The following is a 16,117-nucleotide window of genomic DNA, read 5'->3' on the forward strand; positions in this document are numbered from 1 at the left end:
GTGATCAAACAAGAGATGGCAAGACTGAACATCGACATCTTGGGAATCAGTGAACTAAAATGGAAGGGAATGGGTGAATTTAACTCAGAAGATCACTACATTTATTATTGTGGCCAAGAGTCCCGTAGAAGAAATGGTGTGGCCTTTATAGTTAACAAGAGAGTGAGGAAGGCAGTAATGGGATACAATCTCAAAAATGACAGAATGATCTCAGTCTGCATCCAAGGCAAACCATTCAATATCACAGTAATCCAAGTCTATGCCCCAACCACTGATGCAGAAGAGGCTGAAGTGGACCAGTTTTATGAAGATCTACAACACCTTCTAGAATTAACACCAAAAAAAAGATGTCCTCCTCATCATAGGGGATTAGAATGCCAAAGTAGGAAGTCAAAAGGTGACAGGTACAACTGACAAGTTTGGCCTTGGAGAATAAAATGAAGCCGGGCAAAGGCTAATAGAATTTTGTCAAGAGAACAAACTGGTCATAGCGAACACCCTCTTCCAACAACCTAAAAGGCGACTCTACACATGGACATCACCTGATGGGCAACACAGAAATCAGATTGATTATATTCTCTGCAGTCAAAAATGTAGAAGCTTTTTAAAGTCAGCAAAAACAAGACCTGGAGCTGACTGCGGCTCAGACCATGAGCTACTCATTGCAAAATTCAGGCTTAAACTGAAGAAAACTGGGGAAGCCATTAGGCCATTCAGGTTTGACCTTGATCACATCCCTTATGAATATACAGTAGAGGTGAAGAATAGGTTAAGGAACTAGAGTTGATAGACAGAGTGCCTAAAGAACTATGGACAGAGGTTCGTGACACTGTACAGAAGGCAGCAATCAGTACCATCCCAAAGAAAAAGAAATGCAAGAAAGCAAAGTGGCTGTCTGATGAGGCTTTACAAATAGCTGAGGAAAGAAGGAAAGCAAAAGGCAAAGGTGAAAAGGAAAGATTCACCCAACTGAATGCAGATTTTCATTGAACAGCAAGAAGAGATAGAGGCCTTCCTGAAGGAACAATGCAAAACAATAGAGGAAAATAACAGAATGGGAAGGACAAGAGATTGCTTCAAGAAAATTGGAGAAATCAAGGGAACATTTTGTGCAAAGATGGCCATGATAAAGGACAAAAATGGTAGGGACCTAACAGAAGCAGAAGAGATCAGGAAGAGGTGGCAAGAATACACAGAGCCAGGGAAATCAGTTCCTTCAATCAACCTGGATCCTGCAGGCAACCCCCTGTCCCCTTGTCCCCCATCGGCTGACTTAATTGATCTGACTATGGAAGCCTCTCTAACTGGCTCAAGGGCACCCCAACATAATGGCTATATTTTCACTAATGACGCCAGGGTGCTAGAAAGGATATCCATTATCGATTGACTACCAGCTAGGGAAGCCACAAGGAATATCCACATTGTCTCCTGGAACATAGCTGGGTGGAAGAATAAAGTGAATGACTCAGATTTCTTGAACTTTTAAAAATCCTTTGATTGTGTCTTCCTTCAGGAAACATGGGCGGAAGACAGTTTTAGACTGATGAATTTTAAAGTTTTTAATCTCCCTGTTTATAGAACTCATTCTAAAGGTCACAGTAAAGTAGGCCTGGCTGCTTTGGTGAAATCCAACTTACCATTTAAGGTGGTCCTCTTGGATCCTTGCCCGCCATTTGCCCAGGCTTTATTGCTGTCCTCTCCAGCACTGACTCTAATCATGATTAATGTTTATTTAGCCCCTTCTAATGGAGAGCTGGAGTTTGATGCTGTCTGGGAGAAATTTTCTGATTATGTGATGTCTTTGTCTAGGAAATTCCATACTGCTCAGCTCATGATTTTTAGTGATTTTAATGCTCAGATAGGCAGTAATAATCAGAAATGGATATCTCATTTTGGCTTTGAAGCAGCTGAATCCCTTCCACTACAATTATGTTTGCCCCGTTGTTCTAAAGATACTTTAACCAATAAGGCGGGTCTTAGATGAATTGAATTCTGCATAGCACACAATGCTATAATATTTAATGGTCTCTCCAAATTTCCGGCTGCAACTGATTTTACTTTTTTTTCCACATGGGGTTGCAGTGTGATAGATTTTTGTTTGGGTTCACCCAACCTTCTGTCATCTATTGATAACTTTTACATTGATTTGCGCACGGAAAGTGACCGCTTGCCCCTAATTCTATCTTTAAGATTGGATCTAGAGGTTAATATGGTATCATCTTCCCAATCTGTGAAGGCCTCTGAGAATGTTCTAAAAAAAATCAAATGGTCCCTGGCCCTAGAAAAAGGGAGTTTTCTTCTCTCTGGCTCTGAAGCACTGTGCAGATTAAGGGATTCAATCATAAATTCCAATTCAGATGATACAATCCTTTCAGGATTCTCATTATTAATTGGTTACTGTAGTGCTAAAGCTAAACCTGTGATCTTGTCTAGGTCCAGTTTCTCTAGCTGGTTCGATACAGATTGTTTAGCTTAGAAACAAGAACTGAGAGCACTATTTAAAGAGGCCTGTCATTCCAAAGACCCAACAAAAATTAAGGCCTATATTGCTTGTAAAACATACTTACTGGAGCTTATTACATCCAAAAAGAAAGTTTTCTTTCAGAATAAATGGGACCAATTTTACCTCCCGATAAAATCTAATGATAATAAGGCTTTCTGGAGAATCATTACAGGTAATCTAAAAAACAACTCTGTTACTGACCCAAATATTTCTGCGCAAACATGGATTGATTACCGTATTTTTCGGACTATAAGACGCACTTCCCCCCCCCCCCCAAAAAAGTGGGGGGAAAAGTGTGTGCGTCTTATAGTCCGAAGGTACGTACCTTCAGGGGGGGGCGATCTGCTGCCTCTTCCTCCGATCCGGCGCTTCCCCGCGCCTGTCTGCCTGGCTCCATCTTCTTCAGGCAAGCACTGGGATCGCTCCACATGGCCCCAGCGCTTTGCAAGCGCCGGCTGCGGAGGGGGCAGCGTGCTTCCTACTTGCCTGTGTCCCTGCCTTCAGCTGTGATGTTTAAAGCAAGCGCTGGGATCGGAGGGGGGAAATTGTATGCCAAACATTTAGAACTCCGATGAACCGACTGGATGCGCCTAGGCAACATCATAGGTCATGAACAAATTGGCTTCTCCAAAGGCAAATCTGCTATGGACCATTGCTGCATTCTGGCCTTCCTTGCTGAAAAATATATGCATACTGGTACAAAAAAATTATATGCTGCCTTCATCGTCTTGAAGGGCGCATTTGATTCAATAGATAGAGCCCAACTATGGATTAAGCTAGGTTACCTGGGAATGGACCCTCTTCTGCTGGTTCTCTTGAGGAAACTTCATTCTAATACCTTTTGCCAAGTGAAATTTTCTTCTAGTGGTGACTTGACTAGCAAAATCCCAGTGTTAAAGGGAGTGAAACAAGGTTGCGTGCTGGCCCCGCATCTTTTAAATTTATTTTTAACTGACCTGGTACAATTTTTGAACTCTATTAATGGTCATCTGCCTAAATTAGCAGGCCGAGTGATCCCCTTATTACTTTATGCCGATGATACTACCATCCTCTCTTGCACAAGTGTGGGCCTGCAAAAGTATTTGAATGCCTTCCATGAGTACTGTAATTGTAATTTACTCTCTATCAGTTATGCCAAATCTAAAGTCGTTGTCTTTGCAAATTGCTGACGCCCACAGAGATGGTTTATTGGCAACTCAACAACTGAGCAAACAAAAAATGTTAAATACTTGGGGTTCACTTTTAATCACAAGCTAAGCTGGGTTTCACATCGTAACAACATCGTCAACCTGGCTAAATGTTTGGTTGCTCAAATTAAAACAGTTTTTCATTGCAAGGGGCAACCAATTAGTTCCAGCAATTAGTTCTTGACAATTAGTTCTTGGTCTGCTCCACACAAGGAAACAGGTCAGCTCACCAAGCTTCAACCCCGGAAATCATCCTAATAGCCTTCTTGATTGTATGAAAAGAGACCCATACATTTCATCCTGGTCAGCAGTTCTTATGTCCAGACTGTTGGAGGAAATAAAACTACGTCCAACAGACCCTTATATTTGCTCCCCAGCTTCCTTAGGTCTATATGCTTTCTGCGGCAAAATGCCCCATTATCTATCAGACTTAACCATTCCAAGTCATCGCAGGGTATTTATGTTGGCTAGACTAAATGCGTTTCCCTCCAAAGTTTTACAAGGGAGATATCATCGAGTTCCTGTGGAGCGAATATTTCCAACTCAATTCAGCATATATTGCTTGATATATTGCTTGATTGTTCCTTTTATCATAATCTCCGTAAAGATTTATTTTGCAAGCTTTCTTTCTCCCCAGATTTGTCTATTCTGCCACCCTGTTATTATTTATTGAACGATACTGAGGGGGAGGTTAGCAAGGCTGTGACAACATTTTTGGCTGACATCCTTAAATTTAAATCTGACCATGTATGAATGCATCTGTAAGCTCGGTTTCATTTTGATTTTATCTCCAATGTTTAAATTTTTATATTCTGTGTATGTTTATTTGCAACTGTTATGCCATTAAAGATTTGGTATGGAATACACAGAAGAATTATACAAGAAGGATCTCAATGTCCTTGACAACCATGACAGTGAAATTGCTGACCTCGAGCCAGACATCCTTGAGTGTGAGGTCAAATGAGCCTTAGAAAGTAATGCATTACTAGCAACAAAGCGAGTGGAGATGATGGTATCCCAGTTGAGCTATTCAAAGTCCTAAAAGATATGCTGTTAAAGTGATGCACACATTATGTCAACAAATTTGGAAAACGCAACAGTAGCCACAGGAATGGAAAAGATCAGTTTATATTCCAATCCCAAAGAAGGGTAATGCCAAAGAACACTCAAATTATCGCACCATTGCATTCATTTCACATGCCAGCAAGTTCATGTTAAAAATCCTACAACCTAGGCTTCAGCAGTATGTAGATTGGGAACTACCAGAAGTTCAAACTGGGTTTCGGAGAGGTAGAGGAATTAGAGATCAAATTGCCAACATTTGCTGGATTATGGAAAAAGCACAGGAGTATCAGAAAAATGTCTATTTCTGTTTCATTGACTATGCTAAAGCCTTTGATTGTGTGGTTCACAACAAACTCTGGCAAGTCCTTAAAGAGATGGGAGTACCAGACCACCTCACATGTTTCCTGAGAAACCCGTATAAGGGTCAAGAAGCAACTGTCAGAACGGGATATGGAACAATTGATTGGTTTAGAATAGGAAAAGGAGTTTGACAAGGATGTATAGTGTCACCCTGCTTATTTAATTTATATGCAGAGTACATCATGCAGAATGCTGGCCTGGATAAAGCACAAGCCGGAATTAAGATTGCCAGGAAAAACATCAACAACCTCAAATATGCAGATGATACCACTCTAATGGCAGAAAGTGAGGAAGACCTAAAGAATCTCTGGTTGAGGGTGAAAGAGGAGAGCACAAAGTAGACTTGAAACTCAACATAAAAAAAACTAAGATCATGACATCTGGTCCCATCACACCTTGGCGAATAGAAGGGGAAGACGTGGAAGATGTGACAGACTTTACATTTCTGGGATCCAAGTGCACTGTAGATGGTGACTGTAACCATGAAATAAAAAGAAATTTGCTCCTTGGGAGGACAGCTATGGTGAACCTAGGCAGTATAATAAAAAGTAGAGACATCAGCCTGTCAACAAAAGTCTGTATAGTCAAAGTGATGGTATTCCCAGTAGTAATGTATGACAGTGAGGGCTGGACCATAAGGAAGGCTGAGCACAGAAGAATAGATGCTTTGGAGCTGTGCTGCTGGAGAAGAATCTTGAGAGTCCCTTGGACTGCAAGAAGATCAAATCAGTCAGTCCTAAGGGAAATCAACCCAGACTCTTCCATGAAAGGTCAGATGCTGAAGCTGAAGCTCAAATACTTTGGCTACCAAATGAGAAGGGAGCACTCACTGGAGAAGATGCTGATGCTGGGAAAGACAGAAGGCAAAAGAAGAAGGGGATGGCAAAAGACGAGATGGCTGGACAGTTTTACTGATGTAACAAACACCAAGTTGAGCATAGTTCGGAGGATGGTGAAAGACAGGAGGGCCTAGCGTGACTTTGTCCATGGGGTTGCAAAGAGTCGGACTCGACTGTGTGACTGAACAACAAATTACAAAGAGCTGAGGAGCATGGGATGTTTTGCAGGGAAGAGACAAGTAGGGTTATCATAGTTTGAAAAGTAGAAAAGAGGACATATTTCCCAGCTGACTACTTCAAGTGATAACCATGACAAACCTCATTTTAAATAGCCATATTTAACTGTGATAATTGCTACTAACTAGGAATATCCCGAACCTTCCAACCCCCAAAGAGGACATTTTTATCAATTTTTTTAAGAGCCCAAAAAAGGATGAACACCAAAAAGAGATCCAAGTGGGCAGCCGTGTTGGTCTGAAGCAGTAGAATAAAGCAGAGTCAAGTATCACCTTTAAGACCAACAAAGTTTTATTCAGAATGTAAGCTTTCGTGTGCAGAAGCTTACATTCTGAATAAAACTTTGTTGGTCTTAAAGGTGCTACTTGACTCTGCTTTGTCCTGCCAAAAAGAGAGAGGGCTGTCCAGGAAACAGCAAAAAAAGAGGACATCTGATAACACTAGATAGAAAGGAATAGGCATGCAAGCCCCCTGGCAGTTCTAGCCTACAACTATCCTGTCTCCAATCTAACACTTAGGGCGTTTTCGCACTGACCTTCAAGTGGTGCGACCACCCTCCTCACGCCAGCGGATCTGCAGGGATTTCGCACCAGAAGCACCGGCGCACCCAAAAGAGCCGGCGACTTCCGTCGCGAAACCAGCTCAAACGGAAACCGCCAAGAAGCAGGAAAACGTTTGAGCTGGTTTCGCGACGGAAGTCGCCGGCTCTTTTGGGTGCGCCGGCGCTTCTGGTGCGAAATCCCTGCAGATCCGCCGGCGTGAGGAGGGTGGTCGCACCACTTGAAGGTGAGTGCGAAAACGCCCTTAGATTATATTAGCAGCACACACATATGGAACCATGCACCTTGCTGGCAACATGAAATTGCAGCCCAGTCTGGATTTCAGATGAATCAATGAGGCCACTGAAAAGGCACCTAATGTCTTGCACTAGATTTATTTATGCTATTTATAGTCCACTTTTCTCACACACTCAAGGCAGGTTGTGCAATGTAAGTCAATACAACCAATAACATGAGGCATCTAATATGCACACACTCTCTCTCTAATTCAGTGTAATATAGAGAATGTACGCTTTACAATGGGGAATATAAACAAAGAGAGGAGTAGGATGGTACTGGAAGAGAATTACTGTCGTGCGACAGTCTATGGTTTCCATATATCATCTTTCCATGCTTTCCCTTGGCACATGACAAGGGAATGTTTTCCAACAACAGAGCCATGCCATTACAAGCTGGCCATAAACACATGTAGTGCATTGCCAGAAATTGTTCCCATGTATTCCCATGCATTGTATGATGGAGGTGGAGAATGGCACAGGGAAGGGGAGATTATGAAGTACAGAGTAATTACCCAAAGTGAGTGCTGAATGATAAATAACAGACTTATGGGAAGCCACCTGCGTTTATAGCTTTATTTACACATTCTGCCATCATTGTTAGAGCTTTGTCATCCTGCTTTTCTTCCGGAGTGCTAACACAACAACAAACAGGATTATACCCAACAGTGGCAGCACCACCAAGAACATCAGGGTCACGTTCACACTGGAGACTATGAGCTTTTTCACACAGCCTAAGTATTCCGGTATGGAAGCTGGTCAGTTACTGAACAGTAACGGGTTTCTGCTGGCATTTCAGACAGACCTGACTCAGTAACTGGCTGCCACCGGAATACTGTCACCTTTTCACACAGTCCCACGGCTGTCCCGGTAGTGAGGCATGCCTGAGTCATTACTAACAAAGAGCAGCTTCTTCCAGTTTTCAACCCCTCCTTCCGGGTTGAAATCAGTATGGGGCGCTGTGTGAAATGTCCAGTATCTAACCCGGGAGCAGTTTTTGCACCCTTTTGCGCCCGATCTCCAAGGGTTTTTTTTTAATGTCTTTTAAGATCCTTATAGCACTATAGCAACGTCTCACAACAGCACCACTATAGGGATAGCTGGGCTCCATTGAGATGCCAGAGATCGCCTCTGAAACCTGGTAACAGGTGCCCCATTGGATACACAGTTCAAGCGGGAGTTCAGGGTACCAGGCATTGGTCTGTCACCTGTTGCTATCACTTCCATGCCCATGCCCACATGGGAGTCAGGGGAATGTGATTGGTTTGTAGGTGACTCTGAGGCACATTTTTTTTGGGGGGGGGGGCTGTTGCCACCTGGAGAGGGGTTGCCCATAGGGCAGCAAGTTTTGGCGGGAGAACAGACCAACAGTGATTGGTGAGACAGATGTTGCTAACTCAGCCTGATATGTACCCATCCATGCCCACAGGCTATTGGCTGGAAAGTGACTTGTGCCAAGCTGCAGCAGGTATAAATGTCAGGGGGGGGGGGAAGCCACAGATTTCTGTGGGTTGTAGTTGGTGAGCGGGTTGTCTGGTTTAATAGGTTGGTGAGTGGTTTGTCAGGAATTGTGAGGAGGATGAGGGGGTCAAGAGGTGTAGTTTGGAGTGAGCAGGAGATTCTGGATCTCCTAGCAGTATGGGGAGATGATGAAATCCAAGAAGCTCTGCAGACATCCCATAGGAATTATGCTTGCTATCAAAAAGTCTCAGCAGAGATGGCCAAACATGGCCATGACAGGACAGCAGAGGAATGTAGGAGTAAAACCAAAAGTCTGAGAACAGAATACAGGTGGGTAATTGCACATAATTCCAATCCTGGAAATAAAAATCACATGCCCCTTTTATAAGGAGCTTCATAGAATACTGAAGGGGGAAGAAAGCGTTAAGTCAAGAAGGCTGTCTGCCATCACCTTTCTTGGTGATCAGTCATCAGACCATGGCAGGACTGTGATTAGGCTGAGTTAGCAACGTCTGTCTCACCAATCACTGTTGGTCTGGTCTCCCGCCGAAACCTGCTGCCCTTTGAGCAACCCCTCTCCAGGTGGCAACAGCCCCCCCCCCAAAAAAAAATGTGCCTCAGAGTCACCTACAAACCAATCACATTCCCCTGACTCCCGTGTGGGCATGGAAGTGATCGATACTATACCTTGTTGCTTCATAAAGTTCTTTCATAAAATTCTTTGTATATCTTAGAAGAACTTTTCCATACTAGTGAAGTATGACTAGTCAGGTGGAACTAATTGTATCCTGCTGAGATAGCAGTAGCCATAACATGGGTCTGGAAGATACATTATCAAGGGTAGGATCCAGCAGTATGTAAGCAGAAGGCACTACCAATACAAATCTCTCCCCCCCCCGCCCCCTGTAGTTTCCAGTCAGTCTGTTTGTTCCTGGGACTCATGAGGACACAGGTCGGGGGGCTACAATAAAGAAGATGACAAATTTGCCTTTCCTTCCTTAGACCAAAACTAACAGAAAAAGAGGAATGATTATTTTGGCTTCTTTCACCTCCTTATTGCAGCACCCCACACCAGTCATATGACCTCGCAGAAGTCAACTTCTTTGGGTTGGAGTGGACAGCAGGGGCAGAGGAACAAGGGAAATATCCACAGTCCTTGTGCCCACCATTTGCAGGATCCAACACTAATCACTTTCTAGGGGGTAATACTGACTTTCAATAGAAACTCCAGTTGCAAGCTGTATAAGCTGACAACAACACCCCTTTCAGCAATTAGTATTGACTACTAACCTATCAGAAACTATCAGGGTTTGTTCTGGTAGAGGTAGGCTGCCTAGTGCTACATGTTGTAGATATTGAAAAACTTCGTACATATTGTAAGACTTAGTCCAGTATATTCTCCAGCAATCACTAGGCTGTCTACCAAAAAGAAGTAGGGTTGCCAGCTCTGGGTTGGGAAATTCCTGGAGATTTTTGAGTAGACAGGGAGCTCAGCAGAGATTGCGCTGTCAGAGAGTCACCCTCCAAAACTACAAGTTTATGCAGGTGAACTGGTTTCTGTAGGTTAGAGAGCAGTTGTAATTCTGGGAGCACTCCAGGCCTCACCTTGAGATTGGAAACTCCAGAGACCAGTTCATTTGGACCTACATATGTATTAGGATAAGGGAGTTTTTACTCATGAAAGCTTATACCCCTGGAAATCTTGTTGGTTTCTAAGGTGCTCCTGGACTCAAATCTAACTGTTCTATTGCAGATCAACTTGGCTACCCTCTGAAACCAGGGGTGTCAATCATACAGCCTGCAGGATGGATCTGACTCCTGCAGGGTGACAATTAGGCCCGGAAGCAGACCTGCTGTTTCCTGCTGCTTGTTTCCAGAATGGGAGCTGGCTTTTGCACGTCTCTGTTTCCTGCTTCAAAGAGGAGAGAAAGGAAGCCAAACCAGCCTTCCTTCAATTGGCTGAAGGCTCCTCCCCCTCCTTGGGCAGGAGGAGGAAGGAAAGAGCAAGAGTGAGAGAGTCCCAAAGCAAAGAGTCATTGTGTTGTTGACAGTGCTTTTTTTGAGCTGGAACGCTGTTCTGGCTGGCCTGGGCAGCGTTCCAGCTGGTACAGACAGCGTTCTGGCTCGGCCTCATCGACTTCCCCCGCTGCCTGGTGGGGCTCGGGAAGGCCTGCTGCGCTTGCACAGGGTCCTCCTGAAGTCTGGGTGTCTGGTGGGGCTCAGGGAGGCCTGCTGTGCTTGCATGGGGGCCTCCCAGCGTCGCATTGTCCGGCGGGGCTCGGAGAGGCCTGCCATACTTGTGCGGAGGCCTCCCAATGTCGCGCTATCCAGTGGGGCTCAGGGAGGCCTGCTGCACTTGCGCAGGGGCCTCCCAACATTGTGCTGTTTGGCAGGGCTTGGAGAGGCCTGCCACACTTGCATTGGGACCTCCCGATGTCCAGGTGTCCAGTGGAGCTCGGGGAGATCACACCTGCCAATCACACCTGCTATTGCCATTCGGGGAGATCTGCAGCGCTTGCACAGGGGCCTCCCCATGTCACGCTGCCTGGCAGGGCTCGAGGAGACCTGCTGTGCTGGGGCGGGGCCTCCTGATGTCCAGCTAGTTGGCGGGGCTCTAGGGGCCAAGCTGCAGAGCCGGGGGAGTCAGCACTTTTACAGGTGAGCTGCTTGCATCCCCTTTCTTTCAGTCTCTTGTTTCCTTTCCTTTCCTTTCTCTTTCTTTCTTGCTTTTTCCCCTCCTTTCTTTCACTCCTTCCCTCCCTTTTCCTTTCATTCATTCATTCTTTCTTTTGTCAGTCTTTCTTTCCAACTTTCTCGTCTCCCTTTCATTCATTCATTTTTTCTTTCTGTCAATTCCTTTCATTCATTCATTATTTCTTTCTTTTTCACAGTGTTCTTTCTTTCCAACTCTCCCCCCCTTTCATTCTTTTTCTTTCTTTCTTTCTGGCAGTCATCCCCCCCTCCCCCTTTCTGGCAGTCGTTCCCCCTCCCCCCTCCCTCTCTGCTTTATTTTCCACTCTTTCACTCTTTCTGTCAATATTTCTTTTTCCCTGTTTGCCTTATTTCCCACTACCCCCTCCCTCTCTCTTTCCAACTCTCTCCCCCTTTTATTCATTCAGTCAGTCTTTTCTCCTGTCTGTTTGCTTTATTTCTCTTTCTTTCTTTAAGCACTACACCATGCTGGCTCTGCAGTAGTGCGTCGGAATTTGATTTTTTCCTCTGGGATTGCTATATGTTTATGGCTTTGTATATATGTGTGGCTATATATTTCTGGACTTTTTCCAATGCTAGAATATCTTTTTTGAAGTGTGATGACCAGAATTGTTACCACACCCCCAAAAAGACATTATACACTTTTGGTGATGCCAGAGGTGTGGCCTAGTATGCATATGACAGTGATGTCAGAGGTGTGGCCTAGTATGCAAATGAGTTCCTGCTGGGCTTTTTCTACAAAAAAGCCCTGGTTGTTGACATTGTGAATAGCGCTCTAGATTTTGTGCAAAACTTATGTTTTTTTAGTCACAAAACCATCAAGTTTGCCCCCAAACCAGAGCGTCATCACATGATGTCCCTGACATGATGTCACTTCCAAGTCACATCATCACATCAGGGATGTCACATGATGCCCCTGTTGGGGGGTGGGGTTCCCCACCCACCAGCTTTAGGGCAGAGTATTGGAGCCCCACAGACTGGGAGATCTGTTGGCTGGACTGGGGGCCTGGCAACCCTAAGTATAAGCTTTTGTGTGCCTGCACACTTCTTCAGGGAGGGAGGAGGAATGGGGAAAAGAGAATGGAGGAAAAGAAAGCGAGAGTGAGTGAGAGAGAAGAGGTTCCATGGAACTTGGAGAGATCCCACTTTCTAGTTCTAACAGATGGGGGCGGGGAGAGAGAGAAACCTAAGAACACAGCTTGCATTCTTTATTAGTAGAAGAGAGCAATGATTTGTGGCTGGGCATGAGCTTTCAGGAGTCACTGCTTACTTCTTCAGATACAACTAGAATATGAATCTATTTGTCCCTATATCTTGGAGAGTGAAGTGATTTCAGACGCCAAATGACAGCAGGCAGTGGTAATGAGAGAAGAAACCTAGGTCTCAATTGAGTCCAGAAGGATGCATTGTCTTGAGCTTCATTATCAGTTGCAAGTCAGCAGTCTCTTTAATCTCCCTTTTGAATTCCTTTGTAAGAGAACTGCTACTCTTAGGTCAGTAACTGAATGTCCTGTAAGCTTAAAATGCTCCCCTACTGGTTTTTCAATGTTGTGGTTTCTAATAGCAGTAGAAAGAGTAAGAGTCCAGTAGCATCTTAAAAACTAACATTTGTGGTAGGGTACATGCTTCCACGAGTCACTGCTTTTTTGTTGAGGCTTATTTCCATTTATTCTTTGCATCCTCCTGGACTAAATCCTCCAGTACCAGACTGAGACCTAAATTTCCTGTCTCATTACCAAAGCTGATATCTCCATGCCTGCTACCCCTCTGCATACCGCACCTAATCCAATCACACCTGCTATTGCCATTCAGCATCTGAAATCACCTATATAAAGTTTCTGTCTCTGGTACCTCGTGTTACATGTTATGGCATGCATGGCCCAGCCCAACAAAGTGACATTTATGTCAGATCGGACCCTCATAACAAATGAGTTTGACACCTCTGCTCTGAAACTATGTATAAGGATAGGTAAGCAAACACACAGATTTAACGGTCTTTAGCTATTAAAGACCACCCTTCTAAATAAAAGGTGACCATTTTAATAATGGAAAGTACAGTATCACCATACCCAGAGTTGCTAACTCTGAGCTGGGAAAGTCCTGAAGATTTGGGGGGGGGGGGGTGAAGCTTGGGGAGGGCAGGGACCTCAGCAGGGTATAATGTTAAAATCAGCCCTCCAAAGCAGCCATTTTATTCAGGGAAATAGATCTGTCATCTGAAGATGAGTTGTAATTCTGGGAGATCTCCAGGTCCCAATGGAAGTTTGGAACAGGGGTGTCAAACTAATTTGTTATAAGGGCCAAATCTGACATAAATAGGGCTGCCAAGCCCCCGGTCTGGTCCGGGAATCCCCCGCACCCGAGGTTCTCAACCCACCGGCCCACATTGGTTCGGTGGGGGGAACCTCCCAGTGTTGCCAGTGCGATGACATCACCCAGAAGTGATGTCATCGAAATGGCGGCACACATGTGGAGCTGCTCTGGGCGTTTCCGGGAAAACTCGATGGTTTTCCCAGATGCTCTAGCCATTTGGGAGGTAAAATTCTATGGTACAATAGGTACCATAGAGTTTTAACCTCCCAAATGGCTAGAGCATCCAGGAACACAAAAGAGTTCTCCCGGCAACGCCTAGGGCAGCCTGCATGCGTGCCGCCATTTTGATGACATCACTTCTGAGTGATGTCATTTTGTCACGCACGCGCATTGCGCATGCACAAATGTCTCCCGTCAGGCCTTCAAGAGGACTTGGCAACCCTAGACATAAATGAGATTTCATTGGGCCAGGCCATGTCAGGCCAGCCGTGTGTGTAAGTTCAGGTAGCAGATATAAACTTTATAAAGGACACAAACACAAAGATTTTTTTTTAAAAAAACTTAAAACATGCTTAAAACATTAGCACTCAGTCTTAAAGATGCTTTCTTTGTATCTCTCCCATGGGATCCAGGGAACTGGACAAACAAAGCTCAGGCTCTTTCCTTCCTTCCCAGGGGGCCAGGAGGGAGAGGAGCCTCAACCAATAGAAGGAACAGAAGCTTGGCTCAGTAGCTTTGCTGTGTGATTGAGAGAGCTGGCAAAGCAAACTCTCCCTCCCCCTTTCTCCCCAAGGGAGGAGCCTTAGCCAATTGAAAAAATTTGTAGTTCCTGTGCAATTAAGCAAGCCTGGCAAAGAAAGCTGTTATGCAGAAGGAAGCAAGAGAGAGGGTGAAGGTAGCATATGACAGCCAGTTGCTTGGGGGCCTGATTTGGCCCCTTGGCTGCATGTTTGACACCCCGGCTCTAGAAGCTGCACTAGGATTAAGTGTATTGAATTAGCACTGCTCAGAGTGTGAGTCTAAGAAGAGCCTCTTATGCTATGAAGTTGAGGCCAGTTACCATCACCAGATGCTACATACCATGTGCTTTGGTTTTATGACACTGAAAACAGAAAGCATTGACCATATTGTCTGATTGATCACATTAAGATTACCCAAGTTAATTAGCCACACATTTTAAAAAGTTGATTTCCAAGCATTTTGAGAAGATACTCAGAAGAGTATGAATATGGGTTGCCTAGCATTGGTCAGACATGTCATTTGAAGCGTCATATCTGCTACAATAAATCACAGCAGTGGCTGGCTGCATCCAAGCCAGATTTTCAGGCAGGAACTGAGACAATTACTGGAAAACTTCTAGGAGCTGAACGTACCTGTGTTGCCATAGTAACATGGAGCAATTTGGTTCCCTTCATTATAACAGCATCCCGCCTGATGACAAGCAGCAGGTCCTTGCACATCCTCACAGGGAATCTTCCCAGATGAAACCTGGCACTGCTCCAGCGTTAGAGGAGAACCTGAGATTGCAAAAGAGGAGCTAGGATTACCAGAAAGTTAGACTGCTGCACCTTCGCAATACCCCTTCAACCTTAAGAAAAAGATCAGCTATTCAGTTGTAAAAGCTCACATTTTATACTACCATTAAAATCTGTTCTTCACCATACCTATCCAGATGTTCACAAAAACTGCACAGCTCTCCCAACAAAACAGCTATGCTGAGAAGTTGTGTTCAGTAGTAAGTGATAACGACCTAGTTCATGAAAAGCAAATATTTTTGGCTGATACAATCATCCTAAATTTTTCACCCCATTTTTCACTGTACAGTCACTTTACTTACACATTAGAGTCCAGAACCCAGAGTTATACTTAACATTCAAAATGCTGGCACTAATTACTCCTTGGAGTCTCACTGGCAGCCCCCCTTGCCCACCACTGCTCTGTCTGCCAGCAGGAGTTAATAACAAAACCACTGGTTTTGCTGAGTTTTCTGTGAAAGCGATGTCATGCTTCTTTGGGAATTGCCAGACACTTTGTCGCTTTCCCCTGAGGATTGTTGTGATTCCTAGAGAAGCATAACATCACTTCCAGATTACCCCAGAAATGATGTAATGCTGTTGTGCTGCTGGTACCCCTCTATACCCCCCTGACTCTTGCCAGCTACTAGCTGTTGACTGGCAACCCTACATTGAAAACATACTAAACATTCACGTACCTATGTTGTATATTGGAGGATAGAGGTGAGACAGTGGGCGCACCAGGCCAGGCACCGGTGGCTGAGGCACACGATGCATATTGCCATCTGGTGTTGGAATGTGTTCTGATTTAGGGCAGATCATATGGATGTCATGAGTAGCAATGACCTGTCCATTTCTTGCCAGTTCCTCTACTCGGACCTTCAGGTAGTTGCAGCCGTCCTGCAAATGTCATCACATTAGAATATTATTATAATATCCCTCCAGGCTTCTAATGTATTTGTTACTTACACTTGGGCCACCCAATCAAGACTTTAACAACTTTTTTCCAAAACAAACTGTACTATCCGAAGAAAGATCTTCTGCAATCACCACAGCAACCTCCCCCTCCATGCTTGAGAGGAGACATTCCT

At 44.6% G+C, this 16,117-nt stretch overlaps 1 protein-coding gene across 1 annotated transcript in view; it reads right to left on the reverse strand.

The window, feature by feature from the left end:
- The window catches only part of ZP1 (zona pellucida glycoprotein 1), a 37,736-nt gene extending 21,837 nt beyond the window's left edge, over window positions 1-15,899 (reverse strand). Inside the window, exon 1 of the mRNA XM_060262914.1 lies at window positions 15,725-15,899. Coding sequence (XP_060118897.1) covers window positions 15,725-15,848 — 124 coding nt within the window. The 5' untranslated portion in view covers window positions 15,849-15,899. The remainder of the gene's footprint in view (window positions 1-15,724) is intronic.
- Between the last annotated feature and the right edge of the window lie 218 nt (window positions 15,900-16,117).

The sequence above is a fragment of the Heteronotia binoei genome, chromosome 21 (assembly GCF_032191835.1).
Source record: "Heteronotia binoei isolate CCM8104 ecotype False Entrance Well chromosome 21, APGP_CSIRO_Hbin_v1, whole genome shotgun sequence".
NCBI lineage: Eukaryota > Metazoa > Chordata > Lepidosauria > Squamata > Gekkonidae > Heteronotia > Heteronotia binoei.